At 44.4% G+C, this 16,349-nt stretch overlaps 1 protein-coding gene across 1 annotated transcript in view; it reads right to left on the reverse strand.

The window, feature by feature from the left end:
- LOC100704657 (ABC transporter G family member 23) overlaps positions 1–15,674 on the reverse strand; it is a 106,074-nt gene extending 90,400 nt beyond the window's left edge. The window contains exons 1-4 of the mRNA XM_019366593.2: positions 15,505–15,674; positions 15,325–15,385; positions 15,087–15,152; positions 14,387–14,529 (exon numbers count right to left, since the gene is read on the reverse strand). Of these exons, the coding sequence (XP_019222138.1) occupies positions 14,387–14,529; positions 15,087–15,137 (194 nt within the window). The 5' untranslated portion in view covers positions 15,138–15,152; positions 15,325–15,385; positions 15,505–15,674. The remainder of the gene's footprint in view (positions 1–14,386; positions 14,530–15,086; positions 15,153–15,324; positions 15,386–15,504) is intronic.
- Between the last annotated feature and the right edge of the window lie 675 nt (positions 15,675–16,349).

Genomic DNA, 16,349 nt, shown 5'->3' on the forward strand with positions numbered 1-16,349 from the left:
AGACCTTCAAAGTAAAACCGGAACCCACAGACTGAACTACTGACACCAACTCAGGAACATTAAACAGAGCACAGAGAGAGCACTCAAAAAGGGATTACTAGGAACACAACAAAAGAGGCAAAGTAAAAAAACCTCTCAACTAGAGTACATAACTAACATCAAATCATCAGATAATAATAATAACAATAATAATAAACACAAAATGCTGGGCCACCAACCCAGCACAGTGACAGTTGTGTGTGAGGGTATAAAAGAGGAGCTGAGAGGTCCCAAGGACAGAGCTCTCCTGACAGTATAACTGTGATGCTTGATGTCTGTGTTTGCTCTCCTGCATGCAGTAATTAAAAGCTTCCGAACAGTTGTTCATCCACACTCAAACGACCGAAACACTTACGTTCCCGTATTGCACATGCGTGAAACGTAAGACAATTCGGCCTGCCTCATTTCTGTCTGCCATTTATTTACTTTCCGGCTCTTTGAAACGTTGCGGCAAAATATAAAGGAAAAGCAACAAGTTTTTTAAATTGACTGACAATGAGATGGAGTTGTTGCTGCTAGTAACACAAAAGTACAAAGTTGCAAAAGCGAGTGAGAATTAAAGAATTTGAAGAAAAGCTATCTGGTGCATGTACAAACTGATATTAATCTTTAATAGGGCTGTCACAACTGAGCGCAAACAAAATAACTGCTATTCAATGCCCTCCGCTATCTTAGTTTAATTGGTCACGTTTGCATCATATGACTAAAATGCATCGTCGTTTCCGAAAGCCTGCTGTTATGCTGTCCACACTGCGAGGTGAAAACGGCGTTTTCAAATGTATCCGCTTTGGAGAGCGTTTTCAAAAAACTCTGTTTTCCTAGACCAAAAACGCTGCCTCGGTGTGGACAGAAGAGAAAAAGATGCGTTTTCAAACGAAAACGTATTAGTGTGGACATGGCCTTTATTAACAGAAAATTCCACCACACAGTGTACTGCCTGAGCCAGCAGACTTTTCCAATTATAAAGTGATCGTGAACTATTTTAGCCAACTCACACACGCGGGGGGATACACTGTCAGAATAACACAATGATATTAGTGCTGGGCAGATCGATCCAAATATCGATTGTATCGATACCAAGTTGGCATCATACTAGCCTGGTGAGATTGATTCTTTACTTTGAGTTCCGCTCTTGTTTGCAATGCTGTGCTTTCGGCAAAGATGAAACAACCAGGTCGCTGGACTCGCCGCTCCTGTGTCAGCGCAGAGCAGGCAAACTTTGATCTCCCTCCCCCCTCTTGTGTTTTGATGTTGCGCTGTCACGTGACGTGACTTAGAAGCTTTGGGGATTAAGTTGTTTACATATTATTTATATCTTCACCAGTTTTTGTTGAGAATTTTAATTGTAATTTTTGTATTATAGTTTCTCAACAGTACTTGTTTGTTTTAATTTCTTTACTGGTTTGCATGCACTTTTTATTTAACATTTTTCTAAAAAAATAATTAAAAAAAAATTGATAACTGTAAACCACCACGGCAGACCCCGATGGCATTTTCATGCTTCGCAGCATCATTCTTACAATAATCACACGGTTGCTGTAACAGTACATTCAACGGCTGCAGCTCTCCTGCTGCCAGCCATACACATCACCAACAAAAATAACAACACAAGCAGAGCACAGGTTTTAAGCTGGCGAGGCGTGATTGTAGATGTCATGCAGGTGAGTCCATCTCACCTGCAGCGACATTGTAGACCACGCCCCGCCACAATAATAAATCATTTTCTATTTAATTATAAACCTTGTCCTAATTACGTCCTGGGTTTTAACTATTTAATAATAAAAAAGGAAACATAACAAAAAAGTGATGTCTTAAGGTCATGAAAATTAATTGAGATTTAGCAATTCAATGAAGCTTCCACCTTATTTATTGAAAAGTATCGTATCAGTATCAGGGATACTGGCCCGTATTTGGTATCGGATCAATACCAAAAAATGCAGTATCGCACACCACTAAATGATATGGTGAACAGTCATATTTTACACAGCTCAGTCAAAGTTCTTAATGACCACAAAAATAAAGATAAAGGCTGCTTAAAGGAGAAGCATTGGCATCATTTAAAACACTAAAAAATAGATTTTAAGACAGTGTTTTTACAGGTCAGTGGAATAAATTAAATACACAATCCTAAAGCTGACTAAATCTAAACCCGAATAAAACTGCTTAGGAATAGTATGATTTATTGACTGATTGTTTTTACACTTACTAGATAAGAAAAAACTTGTCTTAATACTACCATAAAACAATTCTTTACAATTTAAAGTGTTTTTGAAACAGATAATACATAATGACAAAGCATTATGAGCACTCAAATTTTAAATTTGTTGTATCAAATTCGTTCGATTTGTTATGTCACGGAGAGTGGGATGAACCGTGTGGAGAAAAATAAAGGAGGATCCAATTGCAGGCACTCGTGGAGGTGCGAAGGAGGTTTATTGTAAAAATAAAACACAAGTGGAAAACGGAAAACGGGACTGAAGATAATCTAAACTGAGAACAACTAAACTACAAAACATGAACAAGAACACTAACATGAAGGAGGGTGAGCAGAGGCAGATGATGGTAGACAGCAGGGAGCACACACAGATGAAACACGGTGGATACACAGTTGATTCACAGACGGACCAGCGACTACAACATAAGAAGACATGACTTAAATACACACAGAAGAACACAGGGAGATTACATACAGGTGGGGAACACAGCTGGAAGTAATTGACGAGACGAGACAAGGGAGGCAAAGCTGAATACACTCACATAAGACATGGACTTTCACAATAAAACAGGAAACCACTCCACAAAGTGGCAACTAGAGACAGAAGTAAACCTACACTAAACATGAGACACAAACCTAAGAACTAATCTCTTAACAAGAATAACTGAAACATAGATTATTAATAATAATAATAATAATAACCAACAAAGCACCACAAGAGAATGAGAAAAGAATCCATAATGCAAAATCACACCAAAACATGAGAACTCAAACTACTGGGTCAAAACTGACCCAGAACCGTGACAGTACCCCCCCTCTAAGGACTGGCTCCCGATAGCCCTAAACAAAAAAACAGTATAACAAACAGAGCACCAGGCCAGGGTGGGCGGAGGGGGTCCAGGAAGGAGGGACAGAAACAAAACAAAAAACAAGGAGCATGGTTCCAGAAACCCAAGAAAACAGTTCAAAACAAAACAAGAGCCATCACGAATCAAAAGTTCACGGGGTCAACAGCACAAAAATCCAAAGATCCAGTTCTGGGCTGACTGCACGAAGGCAGCAGTGGCGTGGACACAGTTCAGGCAAACCAAATCAGGAGACCAGCCATGCAGAAGGCAGTGGCGGCAACAGAGCAGGTCCGGAGGCCGACCGCGAAGCCAGCGGTGGCGACCGAACAGGTCCGGAGGCCGGCCACGCGGAAGGTAGTGGCGGCGACAAAGCAGGTCCGGAGGCCGGCCACGAAGCCAGCGGCGGCGACGACCTCGTTCAGGAGGCTGCCCTCGATGGCCATGTCATCAAACTAGAGGCCTGGAAAGCATCCGGCAAAGGCGAGGTGGAACAGGCCGAGCTGGATCTGACGGTAGTGTAGCAACTGCAGGACCAGACGAGGCGGGACCAGAAGGCAGCGTGGCAGCTGCGGAACCAGACGGCAGCGTGGCAGCTGCGGAACCAGACAGCAGCGTGGAAGCTGCAAAACCAGATGCTGCAGGCGACGGTGTGGAAGTTGCAGGTGGCGAAGGTGGTGATGCTGCAGCCGACGGTGTGGAGGTTGCAGGTGGTGGCTGAACGGACTCCCCAGAGCCGTCAGCAAACACGAGGATGTGCTGGTTGGATCCTCCAGGACCCCCAGCTGACGAGGCCTGATGCTGGACGGGCTCTCCAGAACCCCCAGCTGACGTGGCTTGATGCTGGCCGGGCTCTCCGAAACACCCAGCTGACAAGACTTGATGCTGGCTGGGTTCTCCTGAACCCCCAGCAGAAACAGAAGATGGCTGAACGGGTTCCTCTGACCCTCCAGCGGAGACAGACACAGAACCAGCAGGTACGGAGACCTCTGGCAGTGTGGACACTGGCTGGAGCTGAGTGGCAAATTTGGCTTGGCTCAGGCAACAACAGTGGGATGCAGTCCTCAGAAGGCTGAAAGTGTTCACCAACAAACCTAGCAGAGGACGGAGGTAGATGGGTGAACTCACTGGAGCTCTCAGCAGGGGATGACGGCTGAGACTGCTCAATAGAGTTCTCAGATAAAGTAGCTGGTGCTGGTGACTTAACCTCTAGGGGTCCAGAGTTGGCTGGTGGCTGACACCCAGCCTCTGGGGAGGCCCTGGAGGGAGTTACTTTCTCAAAGAAGACCAGCTTTTGAGAACCAGCAAATGTTTTTGTGAAGTGTGTTCCCTGCTTAGGATGAGACGGTGAGGATGGTGGTTGTGTCAGTGAATGGGCTGACAGCTGAGCTAGTGGCAACTGGACAGGGGACTGAGCTAGCGGCAACTGGACAGGGGACTGAGCTAAGGGCGACTGAAGTAATGGTTGAGATAATAATGGTGGTGGAGCTGGCAACTGGGCTACAGGCCGGGCGGCTAACTGGGCTACAGGTGGGGCGGCTAACTGGGCTACAGGCCGGGCGGCTACAGACTGAGCTACAGGTAGCAGGGCTGAAGACTGAGCTACAGGTAGCGGGGCTTAAGACTGAGCTATAGGTTGTTTGGCAGCTAGCTGAGCTGAAGATTGCTTGGCAGCTAGCTGAGCTGGTGGCTGCTGGGCTGCTGACTGAACTGCTAACTGTGTTACAGGCCGGACGTTTGACTGTGGTGAAGGTGTGGATGGGAGAATATGGTCAGAAAAGACTGTTTCAGTGAGGTTCCTTGCTCTCCCTGAAGGAACCAATGCAGATGAAAAAACGTCCCTAACAATTTCATTCCCTAAATTCACAGTCCTTCAACAGAGTGAACACAGACATTAACACTGAATGTGGGCTCAGAAGAGACAGTCTTAGAGGCGATGCTCATGGGTGAGGCAGAAAAACCATCATTATTCTTAGTGGAAACATAAAAAATAGCCCCAGAATAAACAGCCACAGAGCAAGAAGAAACAGAAAAAGTGGCCTTTTCACTCACCACAGCCGGCTGCTTTGACATCCTGAAATCCGGCTGTGGGGTGCCGCGCCGCTGCCGCGAACGTCACTTCTTCCTCCGAGACGGCTCCAACGGGCCGGGTAACTCCATGTCCGGCGGTTCGGACCGCACATCCTCCTTCGAGGCAAGCAGGCGAGCAGTAGCGGCGGGGGGTGAAGATGAAGTTCGTGGAGAATGAAATCCTGAACGAGTGGGTGCAGTGAGTCCAATAGCCAGGGGTGACCGGAAATGAGTTGCTGTAGCCTGGCTTCCACAGCACCGAGAAATCCCTCTCCTTCATGCTCCAGCCATAGGTTGACCAACCTAGAAGCTGAGTCAATTATGAGCTCCCGAAGCTCCTTGGGTGGGGCGAATGTTGCTGGATCCATAATATGGCTGGTCCGTACTGTCACGGTGAGTGGGATGAGCCGTGTGGAGAAAAATAAAATAAATAAAGCAGGAAACCACTCCACAAAGACGCAGACTAGACACAGAACTAAACCTACACTAAACATGAGACACAAACCTAAGAACTAATCTCTTAACAAGAATAAGTGAAACATAGACTAATAATAATAATAACCAACAAAGCACCACAAGAGAATGAGAAAAGAATCCATAATGCAAAATCACACCAAAACATGAGAACTCAAACTACTGTGTCAAAACTGACCCAGAACCGTGACATGTTAGATAAAAACCTGGCTACTGGAAAAAAAAAAAAAAAATACTGCTAGAAGCTCATCAGGATAATTTCAGATGATGTTGTATGAGAGAGCAGAGGGGCGTTAACTTGGTAAAGAACTCAGATGACAAGATGTTCAGGATCTGCCATTAAGCTAACATTAATGTTAGCCTGTTTTTAGAGAAAACGAATACATCAAATTGTCACTCTACCTGTATTATATCTATATTAAAAACATACAAAGATTAGCTTGCATATACCCACTTAAGAGGACAATCCACAGGGGTGTACAACCATGGTGTTCTCCAGGGACGGCTCGTATGAATGGGCTGACAGGGCTAAGCTCTCCCTATTCTTTTCAAAAATAAATAAATAAATATATACAGTGCTCAGCCTAAATGAGTACACCCCCTTTAAAAGTATGAATTTAATCAGTAGCTCAATGAACAAAAGAACAATTTCCAAACTTTTCACAACGCTGAGTTTTATTGAACACTTGTTTAACTCAATAACATGAAATTAAGGTTAATAATATAACTTAGATCACAAGATCTTCAATTTTACTCAAATTGGTTGAAGCAAAAATGAATATACCTGTCAGTGATTGCCATGTGGGTGAGGAAAGGAGGACCCAAATGCTGGACTCACAGGTAGGTGAAGGCTGGTGTTTATTATCACGAGCAGGTGAACCGAACAGGATGACTGGCTGAACTGAAATGACTGGCTGAACCAAACACACGTACAGAGTAGGCCACATTAACGTCAACAATGACACGACGCTAAACCGAGAGAACCTGAGGGTTTAAATACACTGGCTAATGATGACGATTAGGGACCGGTGAGAACACAGCTGAACATACTTGAACTAATAACACACAGGAAGCAAACATGAAAACAGGAAATGTGAACAGGTGAATGAACTAAACATGAAACAACTAAAAACACTGGGTGAACACCCAGGAATCCTGACAGTACCCCCCCTTCAAAGTCCGGCACCTGACGGCTGAAAGAAAGAAGAACCAGACCAGGGTGGGTGGAGGGGTCTAGGACGGAGGGGCGGAGTCCAAAATGAAACAGTTCAGGAGGGTGGCCACGTGGCCAGCAGCTGAGGCAACTGAGCAGGTCCGGTGGCCGACCACGCAGAAGGCAGTGGCGGCGAGTGAGCAGGTCTGGTGGCCGACCACGCAGAAGGCAGTGGCGGCGAGTGAGCAGGTCTGGTGGCCGACCACGCAGAAGGCAGTAGCGGCGAGTGAGCAGGTCCGGAGGCCGACCACGCGGAAGGCAGTGGCGGCGACTGAGCAGGTCCGACCACGTCGGCAACGTGGATGAGGAGATGGCGGCAGAGCAGCAGCTGCAGGCGACGACGTGGGAGCTGGCAGAGGCAGAGCAGCAGCTGCAGGCGACGGTGTGTGAGCTGGCGGTGACGGAGGAGCAGCTGCAGGCGACGGCGTGGAAGCCGGCAGTGACGGAGGAGCAGCTGCAGGGCCAGCAGGTGCGGAAACCTCTGGCTGAAGACAGGCGGGGCCAACAGGTGCGTAAACCTCTGGCTGAGGAGCGCCTGGGCCAGCAAGTGCAGAGACCCCTGGTTGAGGAGCAGCTGGGTCAGCAGGTGCAGAGACCCCTGGCTGAGGAAAGAGAGAGCTCGCAGCCGGCTCTGAACGCTGTGGCTGCAGGTCAGGGAACTGAACAGGAGGACGAACGGGCAACTGAGCTACGGGAGACTGGAGGACGGGTGACTGAGCTACAGGCGATTGGAAGATGGGTGTTACGCCCCTCTGCTGCCCCTAATCTCCTCAGTGTGTTCAGCTGGTGCTAATTGGCCACACACTGAGTCAGGTGTTGATAAAAGCATACCTGAGGCAGGCTTTCAGGAAGCTCACTTGTCTTTGCCTGGGTGGTACCAGCCATGTTAGCCAACCTGCTATGCATTTTAGGATTAAAACCTCTTCTCACCCACAATCTGGTGTTCGTCTCCTCATTTATGTTGCGGCTTTTGAGCTGAGTCATAACAACGGGTGACTGAGCTACAGGCGACTGGAGGATGGGTGACTGAGCTACAGGCGATTGGAGGATGGGTGACTGAGCTACAGATGACTGGACTGACTGGACTGGAAGCTGGGCAGCAGGCAACTGAACTGACTGGAAGCTGAACAGCAGGTGACTGAATTGACTGGACTGGCGAGGCTAATGGCTGAGCAGAGGTTGGTGAGGCTAATGGCTGAGCAGAGGTTGGTGAGGCTAATGGCTGAGCTGAAGACTGGGTTAGCGAAGGAGGTCCGCTAGCCTAAGCAGAGATAGTGCTAGGGCGTGGAAAGCTGGATGAGGGAGTGGATGAGATGGTGAACTGGCGGGTGGACAGGCTAGCTCTTCCTTTAGATGTGTGTTTTGGATTATTGTTGTGTTGGAAAAGTGCACGACGATGATCCAAGTGCACGGAGTGATGACAGCATCTTCTCCTTCAGTATAGAGCAGTACATTGTTGAGTTCATGATACCATCAATGAAATGCATCTCCCCAACACCAGCAGCACTCATGCAGCCCCACATAAGGACACTGCCACCACCATGTTTCACTGTAGGCACCATGCATTTCTCTTTGAAATCCTCACCTTTACAACACCATACAGTTTTGAAACCATTAGTTCCAAAAACAGTGATCTTTGTCTCATCACTCCAGAGTATAGATTCCCAGTAGTCTTCATCTTTTTCAGAATGGGCCCTAGCAAATTCTAGGGGTGCTTTTTTGTGCATGGGCTTTAGGAGAGGCTTCCTTCATGGACGATACCCATGCATGCCATTCCTCTGCAGTGTGTGCCGTATGGTGTCACGGGAAACGGTCACTCCAGTTTGGCTTTCTATTGCTTTAGCTAAGTGCAGTGAACTACCAGGACAATTTTCTTCAACCCTTTTCATCCGAAGACGTTCCTGTTGAGATGTTAACTTCTGTGGATTGCCTAGATGTCTCTGTAAGATGGTTGCACTTCCATCTTTATTAAATTTTTGGATCACTTTTGCTACAGTATTGTGACTGATATGTTGTCATGGTCCGGGTGAGTGGCATGCTTGTTTGCTGTGCTCTAGGTCTCCTCCCTGGGCGGAGACCTTCATTCCACGTGGGAGAAGCACCTGAGGCTGATTATGTTGGCAGTGTTTAAGATCAGCGCTCGCAACAACTCCTCGCCTGAACGTCTGCTAATCACCATTAGTGCTAATCCGTTCATATCTCTTGCCGTTGTTAGTATTTCTGCTAATCTAATTCTCTGTCTTCAGCGAAATCCATGGACCACGCCTGCAAACTGTCACCGTTAACTCAGTCTGGTCGCTGGTCACTTCTGCCAACTAACTCCACTGCGGATCTCTCAACTTTTCCTCACCTGCCTGTTTCCTCACCGTCAGACGCCATCTGGATTCACGACGTTGCAAACTCACCCGGACCTAGCCTCCCTCCAAAGCAATCTCCACCTGCTTACAAAGGCCCAGCACCCCCTGACTTCCAATCGGACTTTTGGATCCCCGCTCATGTCTTAGAACTCCCCAGCCTTCGTGTCGTAGACAGTCACAGTCTCCCGGCCACCGTTCATAGTCACAGTCTACTCCTAGTGAACATTATAGCCCTCCATTGCCTATTTCTTTGCCAGGTGTCAGTCATAGCAGTCCCAGCTCAGTGTGTGTGTGTGTATCTGCCCTAACCTTTGTATATATTCCCCCAGTCCAAGCCTACTTGTGTAGTGTCCCCACGTAGTTAACATAATCACAGTTTTCACTTAGTCACTATTTTACTCCACCTGTATATAGCCACTAAACTCCACATTAGTGTGTATTCACGTTTTTTCACTGGCTGTAATAAACTCTTGTCACATTCATCCGGTGTCTGTGTTGAATCTGTTTTGAGTCCAATCCGCCCTATACGGCCCGCACTGTGACATATAGCTTTGCTAATCTTCTTGTAGCCCTCACCTTTTTTGTGTGAAGAAAATGTTTCCTTTCTCAGATTTTGTGACATTTCTCTTCAATGTGGAGCCATTGCTGACAGCATGAAATGGGAAGGGCTTTTCTTTGTTAAGTAATGCCCTTTTATAGTCACCTGTCTACTGGACACCTCTTAAATGAATTATTAGACTCACCTGTGGTTGAAGGCCTGTTAATTCAAATTTTGTAGTCTTAATTGTGGCTTTTCTCCTAAGACTATAATTGGGGTGTACTCATTTTTGCGACATGGGCTTAAATGAATTTGTTAGGAAAATCACTTTTTTTTGTGTGTGAAAATTAACAAATCTTGTTTGCAATCAATGGTCCACATTTCTGAGAGTATTTTGTAATATAGTATCTCATAGAAATTGTTGATCCTGAAAGGAAACTAAAGTTTTCTGAGCTTAAACGCTGGTGTAATGAAGTGCAACAACAATACCAAATAGTCAAAAGAAAATCAAAAGAAAAACATAGGATTTCGCTAAATGGGCTTATTTTTCACAGCCCATGCACCGCAGCATCATCTACCATTTATCTTCATTCTTCATAGAGTAGTGAGTGACAGGTGTCAGGTCACACCTTCTTGATTTGCTGACCATTTGGGCTAAATTAGTTCAGCCCAGAGGTGGGAATTTTGGCAAACGAGAGAAGGGAGCCTTCTGTGAGAGTGTTGAAGGCGAAGTCAATATGGCAGCAGCGGCGAGCATTAGCATGAACGAAGTGGATTATTTACTTAGTCGTCCATTTTCTTCTGTCTTTGGAGGAAAAAGTGGAAGTTAAGAGACTGGGACCACATCATCCAAACGTTGTTCAAATAACACAACAGGACAAACGACAGAATCTGAAATTTTGTGTTACGTGGTTTCAACAAAAGGACTGGTTAACAGCAAGTGTAAGTAGGAATTCACTTTACTGTTTCCTATGCCTGCTTTTTGGAGGAGACACAGCTTGGACTCAACAAGGACTTGTGGATTTGAAGCATTTATTGGACAAAATTAGGAAACATGAATGCAGCACAAATCAAATTGGAAGTAGCGTATAGTTCTCACTGTTTGGTAAAGTTAACATTGGCTGTCTACTCGATGAAGGACACTGCATTGCTATACAGAGACATACGAGCTGGTACAAAAAGAACAGTCATTCACTATCACGGATTGTGGACTATATTAAATTTTGTGGAGCACATGAGCTAGCTTTAGTGGGATCAGACGAATCTCTGACTTCCGTTCAGTGAGGTGTGTTTTTGGACCTTTTTTACCAGTTTTTTTTTTTTTGGACAGCCAGTTAGCTGATCATCTTTCAAACACACAGGTTGCCAAGTACACATCTAACACTAAGTCAGAATGAGTTGCTTGATTGTATGTGGGCAGTTTATGAAGAAAAAATTGCAGGGGAAATTTTTCAAACACCATTTGTCGCTGTTCAAGGTGACGGGACAACCGATGTGGTATGGCGTTATTTTAGTGCCTCTATTCTGAGCACACATAAAAAAAACTTGCGTGCTGCGTGTTGAGGAGAAAATTATTTTGAGCGAACAAAAGTTTAAATCGAGCGAACAAAATTCATTTCTGCGTGCAAGAAATGTATTTCGGTGTTTGCAAATATCCATATACACACACAATAACAGCCCGTCTGGCTCAGTTGTTGGCATTTGCTCTTGCTCATCTCTCTGCTCTCTCTCTGTGTGCTCACAGACATCTGTGTACCTGCTCTCAGTGTGTCATTTGCGCTCAGAACATCTCTGCTTCGTGCGATCTCAACCTGTTTTACACCCGCTTTGAGACCCCCCAGACCTCCCAGACCTTCAAGACCTCCCAGATCTCCCAGACCCTCCGGACCTCCAAGACCTTCCAGAATCCCTAGATTACCTGACCCTCTCCCCCACCAGCGGTCTCAATAGACCAAATGCACAAGGTCCTGAGGAAGATCAACCCCCACAAGGCAGCAGGGCAAGACAACATCCCTGGACGGGCCCTTAGAGCATGTGCTAACGAACTGGCTGATGTTCTCACCTCCATCTTTAACTTTTCCCTCAGACAGAGCATCGTTTTCACATGCTTCAAGACCACAACTATCATCCCTATCGCCCAGCCACCTGCCTAAATGACTACACACCAGTTGCAGCCACTCCAATCATTGCAAGGTGTTTTAACAAAGTGGTGCTGGCCTACATTAAGAACAATATTCCAACCACTCTGGATCCCCTGCAGTATGTCTACCGGCCCAACAGGTCCATGTCAGATGCCATCGCTGCTGCCCTTCACTATTCACTCTCCCACCTGGAAAATAATGACTCCTACATCAGGGTACTCTTTGTTGACTATAGCTCCGCCTTCAACACGGTCATCCCTCACAAACTCATCCAGAAACTGTCTACACTTGCATCCACCCCACCCTCTGTGATTCAGTCTGTCAGGTTCGGCAATAGGACTTCAGTCAGCATTACCACAAACACTTCTACAGGGTTGCGTCCTCAGCCCCATTTTCTACACACTGTACACTCACGACTGTGTCGCCTCCAACAAACAACAACCTCACCCTCAACACTGATAAAACAAAGGAGATGATAGTGGACATGAGGAAGAAGAAGAGGCCTCACCAGCTGCTGTTTATCCAGGAGAGTGAAGTGGAGAGGGTGAGCAGCTTTAGGTACCTGGGCGTTCACATCAGTGAGGACCTCACCTGGAAAATGAACACCACACAGCTGATCAAGAAGGCTCAGCAGCGGCTGTACTTCCTGAGGAGGTTGAGGAAATTTGGGATGTCGGCCAAGATCCTCAGCAGCTTCTACAGCTGCATTGTGGAGAGCACACTGATCAGCTGCATCACTGCATGGCACGGCAGCACTACTGGTATGGATCTAAAATGCCTGCAGAGAGTGATAACAACTGCGGAGGAGATCACCAGGACCCTGCTGCCCTCTCTACAGAGCATTTACCATCGCAGAGTCCAGAGGAGCTGCCTCCATCCTCAAAGACACACCAAACACGGACTGTTCACACTTCTGCCCTCGAGAAAAAGGTTTAGAAGTGTGAAATCCAGAACATCTCGACTCAACAACTCCTTCTTCCCCACTGCTATCAGACTCCTGAACAGCTGACCTACCTCAACTGCAATTTGCACACTAAGTTCATTTTGCACATTAAGTTCCTTTGTACATCCATTTACACTGACAACTGCATACCTCACTTGTCTTCATTTACTTATTTTGTACTTATTTATTTATCTTTCACTATTATTTATCCTTATTTTTACCTTATTTGTCTTAATATCTTGTCTTATTTTTATCCTTATTTATCTTGTTCCTTCAACCCTACCTAACTTGGCATTTGTGTATGGACAGCAAAGGAAGAATTTCATTGCACAGAGAAATGCTATTTCTTCTGTACACATGACAATAAACACTTTGAATCTTGAATCTTGAATATTTTCAAAAGTGCTCTAATGTTTTCGGAGATGCCAGGCATGAACATTTTCACACTTTTCTCTCTTGTTTAAACACTCTCAAAGTTCAAACCTTCGTAGAAAAATAAGTCCAGTATTATAGAAGATCAAACCCTGTTTTCAGGTCCAGAACATGGAACAACTGCGAGAGAATTCAACATCAATGAATGAATGGTACCGAAGTAGAGGAAGCAAGTAGAATGAGTTAAGTTTGATTTGTCTGACTGTTTTGTTTCACTTAATGCACCTTATAATCTGGTGTGCCCTATGGTCCGAAAAATATGGTATATGGTAACTTCTACCTTCCTTTAGCATGTCCAGAAGTCCAACGTTTTGTGCGATGGTTAGCATCTTCCTCTGTCTTTTGGGTGCTACCGCAGGTGCCTTTGACGGTGCAAAACGTTTCGTCGATATTGTTGTGTTTGTTGGGGAGAAAACTTACAAACATACAGTACAGTACTTCAGAGTCACACTGCTAACGATCAAAGATTTATGTAAATTTGACAAGCTGAACGCATTCTGTACTATACAGGAGACACGGCACGAGATTTATTGACAATGGTCTACAGCCAATCAGGGTGCAGAACACAATGTGCTGTTAAAAAAAAAAAAAAAACATGCAAAATTGCACAAAAAACAATCCGCGAAACATCGAGGCCGCGAAAGGTGAACCGTGTTATAGTGAGGGACCACTGTACATGCACTTATAGTATGAGTTATTGCAATTTTCCCATCAAGATTTCAATGAGAAACAATGTCATTTTTTTAAGCAATAAACCAAAATATCCTGCAGCAAATTAAGGATTCAGCAGCTAATCAGTTGTACAGATGTACAACAAGGGTTAGACGAAATTATTTGGCATGACTGAGGTCCCAACATCTATCTCAGGTTGAGAAATTAGTTCACCGTGAAGAAAAGGAAAAGTTGACTCTGTCATTGTTAATGCTAATGTAAACCAAGGCAGGAAATTTTAAAATACCTTCAGCTTTTCCCTATTTTCAGTATTCCTTATTAAAAAACATTTTGCTTTTTTTCCACATAACTATTATGATTTAAATTCATTGGGTTGTATAGTTCTAGCATTCTCTGAAACAACAATCTTAAATCACAGCTTGGTTTGAGTCAGTATTGTTTACTCACATCTGTCCCTGTGGCACAGCAAGGCTCATGTTGCAGAGAGCCTTCAGTTTGCCATAAGATTGGTACACATCTTGACACCAGACTGCAAAGTTTTCCTGTCCAGTAGGTAGAGGCAACTCCAAATCATCCTCCATGTTCTCCTCCTTCAGTTAGAAGAGAGAGCACACGTTGTTAAATACCCATAACAAGCCTAATATACACCTTTGTGCAAAAACATACTGACTAATGATCTAACAGGAAAACAGCAATGTCAGAGTTTTCCAAAGTAGATTAAAGAACAATTTGTAGCAAAGCAGATAAGACAAACAAGCACAATATTATTTCAGTCTCTTAAAACATTGAGGGTTTTAAGCAATTATAGTAGAAATACAGACATAAAAAAAAATCATATTGCCACTCAATACAGCTGGACAAGGAGCAAAACAGTAATAGCGTTACTTTTACATTTTAAAGTTTTCGAACGGCTAAGGATCAAAACAGGACATCAGGTACCTAAATTTCAATGAAATGGCAACCATCCTGTTCAAGCCATGTCTAGAGTAATATGAATCCTGTTAAAAGATTATTCTAAATAGAACAATAAATATGTTCTACTTAGAATGTCCACTCACATTTTTAAATGTTTTTTAACGTTGTAAAAACAAAATTATTTTGTGACCTTTTTTTCGTCGGCTAAACGTTAATAGTTTTTCCAACTCACCTGGTTCCTTACGTTTCTCCTGCTTCCGTCTTTCTCTATTTCCATCATCATCACTTCTTCTTTACACTGACAGTCACACATAAACATACAGTAATCAACTGAAAATATAAAATAACATTACGTAAAATAAAATTAAGTTATTATAAAAGCGGGTTGGGGGTCCACATTTGATAACAGTGAACACATGCTTAGTTACAGGATAACTTCGGTGACTGTGATTGTATATGTCCACTCTTACCTGTTTCCTTTTGCCCTCTCGTTCTCCTTCAAACTTCTCAATCTTCCTTTCAGTCTTTGTGCTATCACCCAACAAAGAACAACGAAAGAGAATTACAACAATTGACTCCAATAAAAGTCATATGTTGATTTATATCAGTTTCTGTAACAAGATTTTAATCGAATGTGGGCTGCTGCTGACCAGTTACTTTACTTTCTATGGAATGATATTTATCTCACAACAAATGCGGAGCAAACAAAAATAATCCGAGCAAATAATTTCATTTCACGGGCGCATTAAATTTCGCGCGCGTAGAACTGCGAGTGTCTGCTTCGTATACGTTGCTACAGTTTCACGTTCTTGCAGGTAGCTCTCTGCACTCCGAGAGAAATCCTTCTGGACCGAATACTTTTGACAACCTGGAGGCGGAACCTAAAGGAGGCCGGGCTTCTAATGTGATTGGTCACATTGATGGACACTTCAGGTTACTGCATTAAACTGAGTTACACTGTGGCGGCGAAAAAAAGCTGTTTTAAACTGTATTTGTTTACAATTTCAAAAATAAAGTTTGCCGAATTAATTATCAACAGTAATTGTTTGCTGTGCAGCAGAAGAAACACAGACAAATGCCACTGGGTTTTTTAATGTTGAAGAAGTATTTCAAACCAGAGGATTCTAAGGCAAGTTATGAAGCATCTGCACTGCTGTCCCATTAATTTGCTATGAAAAAACAACATAATGAGAAGCATGCATCAGTTCTATGAAAAAGATGAACTCGCTTATTATTTAACTAAGCAAACTTAATTTTATAAAATGTGAACAAATATAACGTGTTTATGTTGCTGCTAGTGAGTGTGCTTCACTCAGTGAAACAGCTGTACACATTTGGCTGCAGAGCTCCACTCACTATTGGTTCAGGCTCCACTGTAATAGTTCATCCAGATAATATTTCGGGTTCTCTGAACAGACAAACTGTGGAGTGGATAGGAGAGGAAGATGTGACAGGCTGTCTTTGGTAAGCAGCTCACTGGTCTGATAAAACAGTT

The sequence above is a fragment of the Oreochromis niloticus genome, linkage group LG13 (assembly GCF_001858045.2).
Source record: "Oreochromis niloticus isolate F11D_XX linkage group LG13, O_niloticus_UMD_NMBU, whole genome shotgun sequence".
Taxonomy (NCBI): domain Eukaryota; kingdom Metazoa; phylum Chordata; class Actinopteri; order Cichliformes; family Cichlidae; genus Oreochromis; species Oreochromis niloticus.